We start from the raw sequence: 13567 nt of genomic DNA on the forward strand, positions 1-13567 counted from the left end.
TGTCAATCATCCAGCCAAAACAAGGGACTGTAGGTAATAAAAGGTCATTGTGATCATTAGTGCACTTGGCTTTCGTACGCAAGTTAATTTTAATTAAACATGATCTCTATCTGTAAATGTTTTATAAAACTTATTGTGCATAATGGATTGTTAATTTATACTAACATTTAGCAGGTAATAGGACCCTCTACTTCTGAAATGCATTGTGGAGAAATGGCTATCGAGAATGCAAATATTTTGGGGATAATTTACACCAGGCACCACAAGGTGCCAACGATTCGATTGTGATTAAGATCAGGCTGCCTGTGTTTTATTAAGAACTGAGCTTTACTGACCAGTTCACGCCACGAAATTGGATTACAGAATTCCCACCATGAACTTACAGTGCAGAGCCTGAACCACCTCCTTCACCTGGCTAGGAGAGATTTGTTTCTCTTTTCAGGAGCTAAAAATATTCTGATTAAGTATCCCTCTTAAGCAGAAGCTGGGGAATGTGTTGAGCTAAGATGCTTTACCACGTAACTGTGAAGGAAAATGGCAAATGAGAGGAACTGCTGGTAGGAAGAGGCATACACACTTTCTCTTTTGCCCTCAGATCTCAATTCTGGCTGTAATAATTGACAGATGATTCTCATTTGCAGATTTAAAGTGCTGAAGCAGCTCATGACAATCAATAATGCATGTAACGATGCAAACACAAATAAGCACATCCAAGTTTCTGCCTCACACTTAGGCCATGTCTGTATATGTGGAATGAATGTACTGTGACATGGCCAGGCTGTTAATTTGGGTCATCTTAATGATCGGTGCAGACTGTCACACAGTCTGATTAGCCATGGTGATCCGTGGATAGCAGTGATGGCTGGAGTGAAATGGACAGCCAGCCCCTGCCACAGTCCACTGGGGCTGAACACTTGGGCGGTCTTACAAAGGTGTATGAGAAGGGGGGACAGGAGGATCTGCAGGCAGTGTTCCGGAAGGTATGAAGAAATGGAGTGAGGCTCCGGGTGTGTGTGTGTGTCCATTTTTACATAACTGCCTTCAAGACAGGTAAGAAGGTAAATTAGAAATTGCAGTAATCAGATCACTTGAAGCAGATAGCTAATTTTGGGCTCAACAACTGCTTAATATATTTTAAATCAAGTTAGCAGTATGTCTGAATTGGTACAAATGTCTACTTTCACTCTGCACTGAAGACACAACATTTGGTTTTCTGCTAAAATGTGGAAATGTAAATTCAACATTCATTTGTTCAATAAATGTTTACGAAGGTCCTACTCTGCTCAGGGCAGTGGACCACTGCTGCCAGGAAAAAAAAAAAAAGGAAACACGGTTTTCTTGGCCTTCATGGTTTGGCCTTCATGGACACTGCAATCTGGGTAGTTCAAAGTTGGGAAGTGCGTATAAACAGGAATGTGGGGCAAGATTCTAGAGAAGATTCTGCACAATTTCTGAGCAGACACCTCTAAAGATGGCATTCATAAAGTCCTGGAAACATAAAGGCAAAAAAAAAAAAAAAATCAAATTCCTCTTCCACACATTAGCCCTTTAAAAATATTTAAAGACAAATGGGGTACCTGGTGGCTCAGGTCATGATCTCACCGTTCCCGAGTTCTCAAATGAGCCCCACGTCAGGCTCTGTGCTGACAGCTCAGAGCCTGGAGCCTGCTTCAGATTCTGTGTCTCCCTCTCTCTCTGACCCTCCTCTGCTTGGGCTCTCTCTCGCTCTCAAAAATAAACAAACATTAAAAAAAAAAAGACAACCATCATGTTCTTTTTATTTTTATATTATTTTTTTTACATTTATTTATTTCTGAGAGACAGAAAGAGACAGAGCACAAGCAGGGGAGGGGCAGAGAGAGAGGGGGACACAGAATCTGAAGCAGGCTCCAGCTCTGATCTGTCACCACAGAGCCTGATGCAGGGCTCGAACCCACAAGAACCGTGAGATCATGACCTGAGCCAAAGTCGGACGCTCAACCGACTGAGCCACCCAGGCGCCCCAATCATGTTTTTAAATTGTGTGTCAGGGATGACATGGCCTCAGTCTCTTGGCATCCTAGATGAATTCAATTAATCAATGTGCCTCTAAAAGTGTGGCAGAATTGGGTGTGGTGTTTCAATTAGGAACGTGGAAAGGAACTACTTTCTTTACCTTGCATACCAGACTTCTATTCATGTTTTGTCGGAAGCAGAGGAGCAACAGATTTTTGAAATCCTATCACCACTGACTTGTCTTAAGCTTTGTGATACCCCACAGGTTATCAGCTCTGGCTGCCCATCAGAACCACCTGAAATGGTATTAAAAAAATAAATGTTCCATTCCAGACCAATGGAATCAGAACCACTGCATTAACTAAACCTTTAAATGAGTGGTTTTGAACCTTGGTTGCACATTTAGAACCCTCTACCTTGGTTGCACATTTAGAACCCCCATGGGGAGCTTTTAAAGCCATCAGCCTGCACTCCAGACCAATGGAATCAGAACCTCTGGGGGTGGGACCAGGTATGAGTAGTTTTTAAAGCTCCCCAGATGATTCCAATGAACAATCAAGTTTAAGAACGGCTGCTTTCAACTATTCTGCTAAGCCACACATTTCCTCATCCTGTTGTTATGCGGTTGATTTTTGACCTAAGTATAGTATTTTGCCTTCTCATTGTTTCCCTTTCAATTCCTGTTTCCAGTATTCATTATATTGTCTAACCCTCTTAGCTTTGTGCTGAACTGAAAATTTGATATACATCCAGATCAGTCTTTTTCACTTTTTGACCAATGTTTCCTTATATTACCTATGAAAATCTCACTATCTGATTTCTGGTGTAACCCTTTGTGGAAGATACCTCACCTTCCTTCTCCAGTTAGAAGTTTCTAAATGAAGAAGACTATCCCCACCGGAAGAGAGGATTTTATTAAACCTTACTATTACTGTCTAAATTGTTTATGATTTTGGGGGCGCCTCGGTGGCTCAGTCGGTTAAGCGTCCGACTTCAGCTCAGGTCATGATCTCAAGGCTTGTGAGTTCAAGCCCTGAGTCAGGCTTTGTGTTGACAGCTTCAGATTCTTTGTCTCCCTCTCTCTCTGCCCCTCCCCCGCTGGCACTCTGTCTCTCTCTCTCTCTCAAAAATAAATAAAAATAAAAATTTAAATTATGTATTATTTTTCAAATACACAATTATCTTTAATACTGAATGAATGTTTTCAAAACAACACCCACAATTGTGACAAATAACCACACTAAGATGTTAATGATAAGGAGAACTGTATGTGTGTGTGTGGGGGGGGGGGGGGGAGGTGTATGGGAATGCTATCACCTTTGTAATTTTTCTGTAAATGCAAATTTATTTTAAAATGAAATATCTATTTTTATTTAAAAAAACACCCCCCAAATTCTGATGTGAACCTCTAGCCCCATTATTACCCTCAAACCCAACTGCATCTGAGAATTAGTGATACATATTCTTGTAAAAGAGTGGTCAAGTTCTCTGGTAAAGTTGTAGAGCATTTTCCCCCAGAAGTGACAGTATTTATGGGTTAGCATTTAAGTCAGAGCTGGCATCGATTTCTGGCTCTGCCACATACCTAGCTGTAGGAGTTGAGCTGGTTAACTAATCTTTCTGAATCTTGTTACCTAATAATTAAATGAAGATAATAGTACTTTTAAATTAAAAAAGCTAATATATGTAAAGCAGGTAGCACAGTGCCTACCACATAAGAAAATGATAGTTGTTAATACTGCCATTCATACTGTTCCATCTGGAAATTAAAAATATAGTTAACTCTATCATTATCTTGCTCACATTTTCTGATCTTGTACATGGGCTTATCATGGCTAGCTTTGCTGAATCAAGACACAAAGAATCCCTCTCCCCTCTCAGTTCGGACAATGAGAAAGGGCTCCGAGGGCTCTGCTATGAGACAAGTCTGAGGGAAAAAGGTTGGATGTGGCCAGAAAACCCTTTACCTCCGTGACCTTAGGCAGGTTATTTAGCACCTTGAACATTTTCTCCTCTGTAAAAATAATGGCAACATAAGAGCTGCCCTAGTCCCCCAGTATTTTGGCAAAGATCACCTGAGAAAATGTAGGAGTCCATAAAATTGCCTTGAAATTATGAAGTCATTAATACATTTAACATGGACTATGTCTAATGATCATTATGTGTTACTAAAGGATCTTTATTTTTTTTTCAACTGATCATTTCTTTGTTTCTGCTTCTTTCTCCTCACTAATTGGGTTTAGCAAGTTTTGATAGAATTTTTTGGAGAATCACTCACTGCAGGCTCATAATTCTAGGGGTTTTATAATATACAGTCTCCTTTTAAAAAACTGTTAGGCATTTTGCTGAGCTTTAGTTTTACAGCACCTCCTTTTATTCCAATAACCCTCACTTCAGCTGCAGGTGCAACTTTTCTCATTTTCAGAACACGTAATTGAACAAAATTAGGTGCCTGCAATACACCTGAGTTATTCACTTATTCAGGTCAGAACTTATAATCCACTTTGACTTAGGTTCTTCTTACCTAGAGTATGTTTGTTCTTTCATGTGTGATGCACAGAAAGAGCACTCCTGCGGGGTAAGGTAGATGTGAGTTAGATACCAGTTTGATTCACAAATAATTGAAAATGAAGAGAACAACATAAACATTGCAGGGATGGCATTGAGGTTAAATATCATTTTGGGGATAGCAATAGATAACATTTATTGAACCCATACTTTTAAAGTTATTTATATACATTATTTAGGCAAATGTAGAAGAGGTAATATTCAGCGAGATTATTTGCTCTCCGTTTGTCAAAATTCCAATTTTGAGAGCATCTTTCCCCTCCTTGCATTACCTTTTTTCTTCTCTCTGACTCATCTTTTCTCTTTTTTCTTTCTCTGTCTAAATCCTACCTCCACTCCAGGTTTCTCTTTCTGGGAAAACTGAAAAATTCTTACTTTTCTCTCAGAGTTTCTCAAACTTCCATTCTATCACCAATTCTTCCTATTGAGATTCGGCCCAACTGGCTGTTATTTGAGCCTCATTGCATTTACTATCTTATTTTAAATTTATATTTAACTTTTGTTGTAGAGACCTTTACTAAACATCAATCGATATAAAATTTTGGTGAAGTCATGATAAGCAGAGTCCTCATAATAAGTTATATAAGTATACAAAAACATAAAGTTGTGTTTTTCTTTATCTAAAAAAAGGTGGAATGGTTTCAGAGAAAGATTCTCAAGAGCATTGGAAAAAAAGCATGAATCCCTCACAACCTCTTACAACAGATGATTGCTTTGAATTACTTAAACAGGCTTGGTACTTAAAAGCCAAATCTATGGTACATATTTTAACTTTTGCTGACATTAAGTGTATATTGATGTCAGAGGAAATTTGATACATGGAAGGCCTAGAGGATTGAGCCACAAATGTCAATAATATATGCACAATGATTCGCATTATGATAAACCCATGCCCCATTGGGCTCTGTCTTCTATAATCACTCTAAACAAGAGACATCATTTTTGTTCAGGAATAAAGCACTCATTTCTATGGCATTCTAACTTTCTTTTCAACCTTACTTTATAATCAATGTATGCTGACATGCAAAATCTCTGTTAAAAGAGATTTCTTCTTCCTGGTTAAAAAAAAATTTCTTCTTCCTGGTTAAAAAAAAATAGTAGCATTCATTTCATCCTTGTGATCTTTTTCCTTATAATAATAGAAATTCAAGATGTATTTATTTTTAAAGAAATATACTTAGAATATATAGAACTCTGTCCTTAAGCACATGAGAAAGGGGAGACACATATACCCCATATCAGGGGGTACATTGTAAATATTTAATTCTGTAAATCTTCCTTTTGTATGTACAGTTCATGCTCTATTCATATCGAGAAATATTCACAATTGAACTATGACCAGACGCAGAGGTTATCTGTTGTGTTACTAATTCATGTAAAAATTTGCTTCAATCTGCATCAAACTGTCTATCTCGTGCAAGAAAAAATGCACACTATTTTCTAGAAGATTAAATTCTCGCAATGAACAACACTGGCCTCTGCTGGTAACCGAGGTCACGATGAACAGAGATCCACCTTTTCTAGATTGCTGAAGGCTCTGCCTTTATCCAGGTAGATCTACACTCTCTTAGAATAACTGTTTTTCACCTGTTGATGATAAGTGAGCTGTAAATTAATGAGGGCTCCAAGGATGAAAATCTCTAGCACTAGCCATGGACCTAAATGGACCCAGACTGTAGATCTGGAACTTGCCATTTCTTCTGATGAAATAAATTTAAACATTTCTGCTTTAATGTCACAATTTTAAAATGACCTTTTCTTTCACATCAGTCCTCATCAGGGAAATACAAATCAAAACCACACTCAGATATCACCTCACGCCAGTCAGAGTGGCCAAAATGAACAAATCAGGAGACTATAGATGCTGGAGAGGTTGTGGAGAAACGGGAACCCTCTTGCACTGTTGGTGGGAATGCAAACTGGTGCAGCCACTATGGAAAACAGTGTGGAGGTTCCTCAAAAAATTAAAAATAGATCTACCCTATGACCCAGCAATAGCACTGCTAGGAATTTACCCAAGGGATACAGAAGTGCTGATGCATAGGGGCACACGTACCCGAATGTTTATAGCAGCACTTTCAACAGCAGCCAAATTATGGAAAGAGCCTAAATGTCCATCAACTGATGAATGGATAAAGAAATTATGGTTTATATACACAATGGAATACTATGGGGTAATGAGAAAGAATGAACTATGGCCTTTTGTAGCAACGTGGATGGAACTGGAGAGTGTGATGCTAAGTGAAATAAGCCATACAGAGAAAGACAGATAACATATGTTTTCACTTTTATGTGGATCCTGAGAAACTTATCAGAAAACCATGGGGGGGGGGGGAAGGAAAAAAAAAGTTAGAGAGGGAGAGAGCCAAACCATAAGAGAATCTTAAAAACTGAGAATAAACTGAAGGTTGATGGGGGGTGGAAGGGAAGGGAGGGTGGGTGATGGGCATGGAGGAGGGCACCTGTTGGGATGAGCACTGGGTGTTGTATGGAAACCAATTTGACAATAAATTTCATATTAAAAATAAATTAAAAAATAAAAATGGGAAAAAAATTATCTTTTCTTTCAATAACAAGATGTCGAGAGTAAAAGAGAATTGATGACTTTCAACTAAATATTTAAGAGTAATAACTGTGTACAGAATATAAACACATATTCCTTTAAGTTTATTTGCTTTACTTCCCAGTATCCATCATCTGACTCAGAAAATGCCGCTGAAATTACTGGAATACATAGGAAAGCAACCTTGAGTTTCATAGATCTATAAATCTACCCAGAAAATACTGTGTAGCCATGTGAAGGTGACTACCCAGAATTTTATGCACATTGTTTTTTGGATTTGTTCACCAATAATTCTGCAAAGACCAAAATAATATTTGTATTTTGGTAATGTTGGGATTACTTTCTTTCTCCAGGCAAATATAAAATACTTGGATAATGTATGCTAAATTACTTGGATAATGTATGCTAAAGACTATACGGTGATACATTTTTCCCAATTGATCGAACAAGCTAACCAAGTGCCAGTACAAGACAAGCTTCCCGCTACTGCTTCTGATGGGTCTGAGCCTAGTCCGTGGGAACAGTCTCTTAGAACACAAGGGCCATTCTTTTTAATATCGCCCAAAAGTCAACACAACTCAAGATCTGTGAGTTCTTTGCGCTCGGAAGTTCCCATCAAAGAACTGGAACATATTTATTTTATTATTATTTTTTAATGTATATTCATTTTTTGAGAGAAAGAGAGACCGAGGGCAAGCAGGGGAGGGGCAGAGAGAAGGGGAGACAGAATCGGAAGCCAGCTCCAGGCTCTGAGCTGTCAGCATAGAGCCTGACGCGGGGCTCGAACTCATGAACAGTTGGGATCGTGACCGGAGCTGAAGTTGGTTGCTTAACAGACTGAGCCACCCCACCTTTTTAAAAATGTGAACCCGGAACATATTTAAAAGATAAAAAACTGAGGCCAACACAGGCTAAAATACTTGCTTACATTGTCAGGAGTGGAACAACGGATACATATAAAGACATATTCCTACCTGTGCCCAAAGGGACTTGGGTTATTGTACAGTAAAGGATACCACAGGATGAAATATCAATACAGAAGGGACAGAGAATAACTCATTGATACGGAATTTAACTTTGGGAGTTAAAGTTTATTCACATAAACATATGATGTGTCTTATCAAAACTGGTCAAGGAAAATGCAATCCATTGTCATCGAAAGCTCATGTCACTGGTGTACACGTCTATGTAGAAATAGAAAACGAACCTAGTCACTCCTGACCTCCAATATATTTGAAATAGTGGCTATGCATATCTCATGAGTCAGTGATTATTTTATAAACTACTGACATTTCACATGGAGTAATTAGTAGTTGCTGCTGCTTCTTTTCCTCCTGGCTCCCTTTCCTTTTCTTCCCTCCTTCCTTTTTCTCTCCCCCAAGTATGTTTAAGTCAAGAAGTTCCAGTGGAAATCACTTTTACTACGTTCTTGAGAATCATACACTGCAAGCTGTGTAAAACATCCTAACCTCTGCCTTAAAATATAGATACCATTTTAGGGAAGAATAAATACATTTGGTACACAAGTTGCCTTCTGAAATACTTTCTTTTTCAATCCCCAAATACCTTTCTTGTCAAGATAGTGCAGCAGTGTTTAGAAAGCGTTAGCACACCAACAGATGCTCAGAATCAAATGACTTAATAGGCATAAACTTTTTTTTTCAAATAATTGCAAAGCTTTGGTTTAGCCTTTTGCATACCTTGCATAGTTAATTACCTAGGCCTTAATGTTTACATGTAATGAGAGTATCTACAGCTATAAACTACATAATTTATAATTGATGTAAATGGGTGTTATTATGTCAATTAGGCAGCTGTGTCCTCCACCTCTTGGTAAACAGCTTTGAGTGATAAACTGAGTTTGCAGAGAGGTACCTTCTTTTCTTCATAACAGATAAAAATAAATTACCTAGGTAGACCAGGCTGTCCAATTGTTCTCTGGTGAGGTGGATGGGAAATCCAGACCCTTTCTTTTGACCTGTTGACTGCAGCAAATGGTCAATTTCGTCACGCAGCACTGCCATAGCTTCTGGGTGCTGTAGGAGGTAATACATCGCCCAGAACATAGTTGGAATAGTGTTTGTCACAGAGGCCCAGAGAAAGCCTAAATGATGTGCTGGGAGAAAATAAGTGAAAAGGAAGATTAATAGCGTTTATTACACTGATTAGATTTGCAGTGTGCTAATTAAAAGATGTTAGGACACAGACCCAGCCAAGGATCAGTGCATGCTAATGAGGACCAATAGGCTTCTGAAGTCTAATTTTCTGCTTAATGAGAATAGTTTAAAATGTAATGTGCGTGTGGGGGGTGGGGAGGTGGGGGATGAGATAAGAGGAGTAAATGCAGCTTAGTTATACTCTTTCTCATTATCACCATTAAGTATCTTGTTTTACCACCTCAGCAAAAAAAAAAAAAAAAAAATCAATTATCACAGAGGGTTGTTTCAGAGTAAAACATTTTATCATTAGCCAATTAGAAAGAGCATAAAAATTTTCAAGGTCACCATTTTGTCTTTTTATTTCAAAGGTCTATTGTAAATTATTTTATTTTAGACAAGTAATCATCCAGAAGTTTCTTACCTCCTATTTCAAGGTCCTCGAGCGTATAGTATTTCTCCAGGATATCTTGCCTCATTTGAACAACTTCTGACCATCCTTGTATCTTAGCTAAGTGTTCTGATGTCAAGTTTTTTATAAGTTTCCTTCTAATAGACTTGACATTTCCTAGAAGCTCTATGGGTATGTCTGATACTAAATACGGGAATTTGTCATCAAATTTTAAATAATCATCTCTTAGCTCAGTAGTAAATTTCTTCGTACCACCAGCAAGACTTTTTCCATATATGGTTGTAAATGTGATCTCAAACATCACTGAGTTGCAGAATGCCAACAGCGGTGTCATGACCCAATCTGTGGCTTTTAGTAGGTGGAGTTCAAGCACTTGTCTTAAATTCTGCATCATGTTTTCTGTGAGTATGTCCAAAGATTTCCCTTGTAAAAGTTGATAGCAGATGTGAAGTTCATCGTTCAGGTCATCATTGGTTTCCAGCTTTTTGATTGAAAATGCTTTCCTTAAGAGTTTATTAGTAAATGTTCGAAAGCTTAATTTGCGGTTTTTCATCACTGACTGGTACTGAAAAGGATCCAGGATAAATGTTATATACTTTCCTAAAAGAAATAAATGAGAATATGAGCTCTTTTGGTAGCAAAACACACAATATACCTGAAATTTGAAAATATTTTAATCAAAATTAGGAAGACCTTAACAACATCTAGAAAGGTGCAAAGTTTAATAAAAATCCATTTTGTTCAGATTCCATACCTGTTTCCTTTAAAAACGGGAGATAGTAGGAAAGGCTTTAAGTTAAATATTCTTAAATTCTGAATGACTTTTAAAAAGATACTGTCTTATTTTAATTAAGTACCCAAGTATTTAAACTACCCTTGAAATATCCTCAGAATCTCTTGACTTAAACATTTCTCATACAATAATACAAACAGAAAACAAACATCAAACAAACAAATTATTATTTACACTTCATAAAGAGCTATTTCATACTTGGTATCTTCTTAGCTTTGGTTGGATACAATACCTTTAACTCAGATAAATGAGTATGTGGTATGAAGCCAGTACTCACAAGTTAATGTTCGATGCAACACTAATACCGAATCAAAATGTCAGCATTTTCATTTTTATACATGAGAAAATAGAGGTTCATGGAGATTTAGTAACATGTCCAAGGTTACCTACTGATTTGTGATTAAAACAGAATTCCAAACTAGAACCTGTCCATTCATGCATTCATCCTTACCTTCAACATTTATTGAGATCCAGATATTTATTTGGATCTCTCTCCTCTTAAGATAAAAAGATGCAAAGAAATCATTGTATCATTGTGGATGGTGTTGTAGCAGAGATGTGAACGCAATGTAGCAGAAAGAGAAAGGGAAATCTGCTTCAGTCTGCCTGGAGTTATCTATCATCAAGATAGTTCCTTGAGGTGCTGACATTTGGTCTTTTCATAGATCAGTGTTGTCCACACTTACCCCATTAAAAGACTTAGGGTGCTGGTTAACAATACAGATTCCTGCCTGATTCTGATTCATAAGGTTTAGATGTGGGACCTACAAGTCTCTATTTTTGACAGGGGCCTGAAGTGATTTAAGGCAGCACACTGAGGAACATGGCCGTTCTATGGTTGGTCTCTCAAAACTGGCAGGAAACTTGGAGAGTTCCCAGCTCTTGGGAACTCTTGGAGTTGGGAGAGTTCCCAGTTCCCAGGTGATCATTGATGGTTCAACTATCAACTCTAAATTAATCAGTTGAAAAAGCTAAAGAAAGTCAAGAGAGGTTAAGGGCCAAGATCCCACTGCCATTTTTAGTGGCAGAGCCTGGACAAGAAGTCACTCTCCATTCGTTGTTCCGTTCCTTACGCAGTGCTGACTTCCTCTCACTAGAGTGCTGTTTTAAGATTCCTAATTCGAAGTATTATGCAAAGAGTATTTAAAATGGGCATTTAATGTCCTTTCTTTCCATGAACAGACATGAAGTTTAGATAACCCTACAAATTTTAATATCTATTAATTGTATTGTCTTCTAGAAAACAGTTCATAGACATTAACATTTGTAAGGTCATACACACTTTCCTCTTCACTTTATCATTCCTCTTTGCGTGAGTGTGTATGTGTGTGTAGCTTTCTTAGACCAACAATGCCTCACTTGTTATTTATTGGTAATTCAAGCAGCATCACAGATATTAAATTCAATGTGGTACATGATTAGGACAAAGTTTTGAATAATCTGCAACCTAATTCTTGAAACAGGATAATATGTTTTTGTCTTACAATTTTAAAACGTAATTTTTAAGTATACATTAATGTACATGTGTTATGATGTTTTTCTAAAAATATATCATATGTCTTGAATTTTATATATTGTATTTCTCCTTCACTTATTTAATAAGGTGGGCCAATATAGGAATGAGGGTAAAGCTAGAAGTGTCTATTCCTTCTGGTCAGATCCCAAAGCTGCGTCTATAAAGTAAACTGGATTTTTTCCCCTAGGGAGAGCAAAAAGGACTCAACTGGAGTTGAGCATATTTTATGACACCTGCTTTACCATAGCATCTTAATTAAATAAAATTGCCAGCATCTGCCTGACAAATAATTGGAAAAAAAGAGTGAATTCTCTTATTTTGCAAAAGATGTAATTTTAGGCAAAGCTATGTATTTTCACAGGTGGTGATTCATACTTTCCTCCTTTCACTAAATGAGAAGATTTTGTTAAATATCTTTAGGGTTATTTTAAATTAGCCACTAAAATTCAGAGAATGTATAAAAGATTCAGTTTGTAAAACACACAATTTTTAGAGAATAGTTTGAATTTTTCTTACCAATTGTCTACATTCATTAAAATCTAAGTGGAAAGACAAAACTATATTCAGCCATGACAGCATGAGCTACTGGCCATTGGCCTACTGAAGTAGATCGAGCCTGTGTGCATGCAAGAGTTTTTGTCTACGATTCATCACAAATACACATATAGCCCCTCTCTCTCCTTGCTGGTTAGGATATGGGAAGAAAACAATGAGATTTATTTCAAATAAAAGGAATAAAAGCTAATTAGCAACCAATTATTGATAAATTGTTTTTTAAAATAAGCAATTATTGCATATAGGTTCTTTATAAAAATCTTTCCTGATTAGTTAAAATCAATTTATTTGTAAATGAAATTCTCACTCCTGTCAAGCCTCTTTACACTCCAGGATCTGTATTTTCTCTTTCTCATTCTTATTTTAATTTTCTTCAACATCAAGGCATTGTGTTTTCCCAACTCTCTTTCTGAGTAAGATGTTGATTGCTTTAAAAGTAGACGTTTTGATTTTCTGGATTTTACTTTTCAAGTGGGTTTGGAAGTACTAATAACCCTGGAGATGTTAGTTGGCTTTTCCAACTTTTAATCTTCAGTATAAACAATTTAAGCTAAGTTTTCCAAAATTAATATTAATTTAAACCATCTGTCCACCATCTGCTAATGTGAGATGCAAAACCAGAGTTTCTTTGTAATCTTTAATCAGACAGTTAGGAAAACACATATACATTCATAAAATGAATTTAAATTTTTTAACAAAGGAAATCTGAAAAGTTATTCTGAAGGCCATGTATTCTTGGAGCAAAATTAACTTTTGCTCCAGTGTGATTTTATGTAAATGAATATCAAGTGTTGATAGGCAAGTTGCCTAGTTTACAAAGATCACAAGGTAGAAACAATATCCATTGCCATGTTTCCAAAAGAGAAAAGAATGCTGTCAGCAGTTGATATGAAATATTGATTTAAAGAATTTCAGAGTTTGCATTTGTCTAAAATAGAAATGTCAAAATGGGGCTCACTTCTGCTACATATATGTATATATATATATATATATATATATATATAATGTA

The 13567-nt window shown here is 36.9% G+C and overlaps 1 protein-coding gene across 3 annotated transcripts in view; it reads right to left on the minus strand.

Annotated features, from left to right (window-relative positions):
- The window catches only part of CYP7B1 (cytochrome P450 family 7 subfamily B member 1), a 175379-nt gene that overhangs the window by 15574 nt on the left and 146238 nt on the right, over positions 1-13567 (minus strand). For all 3 annotated transcript variants that reach the window (XR_002072933.2, XM_019421240.2, XM_019421242.2), the window contains exons 3-4: positions 9707-10294; positions 9036-9242 (exon numbers count right to left, since the gene is read on the minus strand). Coding sequence is in view for 2 of the 3 variants with exons in the window: in XM_019421240.2 (XP_019276785.1) it covers positions 9036-9242; positions 9707-10294 (795 nt within the window). In the remaining variant the exon portion in view is untranslated. The remainder of the gene's footprint in view (positions 1-9035; positions 9243-9706; positions 10295-13567) is intronic.

This window comes from Panthera pardus, unplaced genomic scaffold (genome assembly GCF_024362965.1).
Source record: "Panthera pardus isolate Hobbes unplaced genomic scaffold, ASM2436296v1 HiC_scaffold_7, whole genome shotgun sequence".
In the NCBI taxonomy this organism is placed as follows: Eukaryota; Metazoa; Chordata; class Mammalia; order Carnivora; family Felidae; genus Panthera; species Panthera pardus.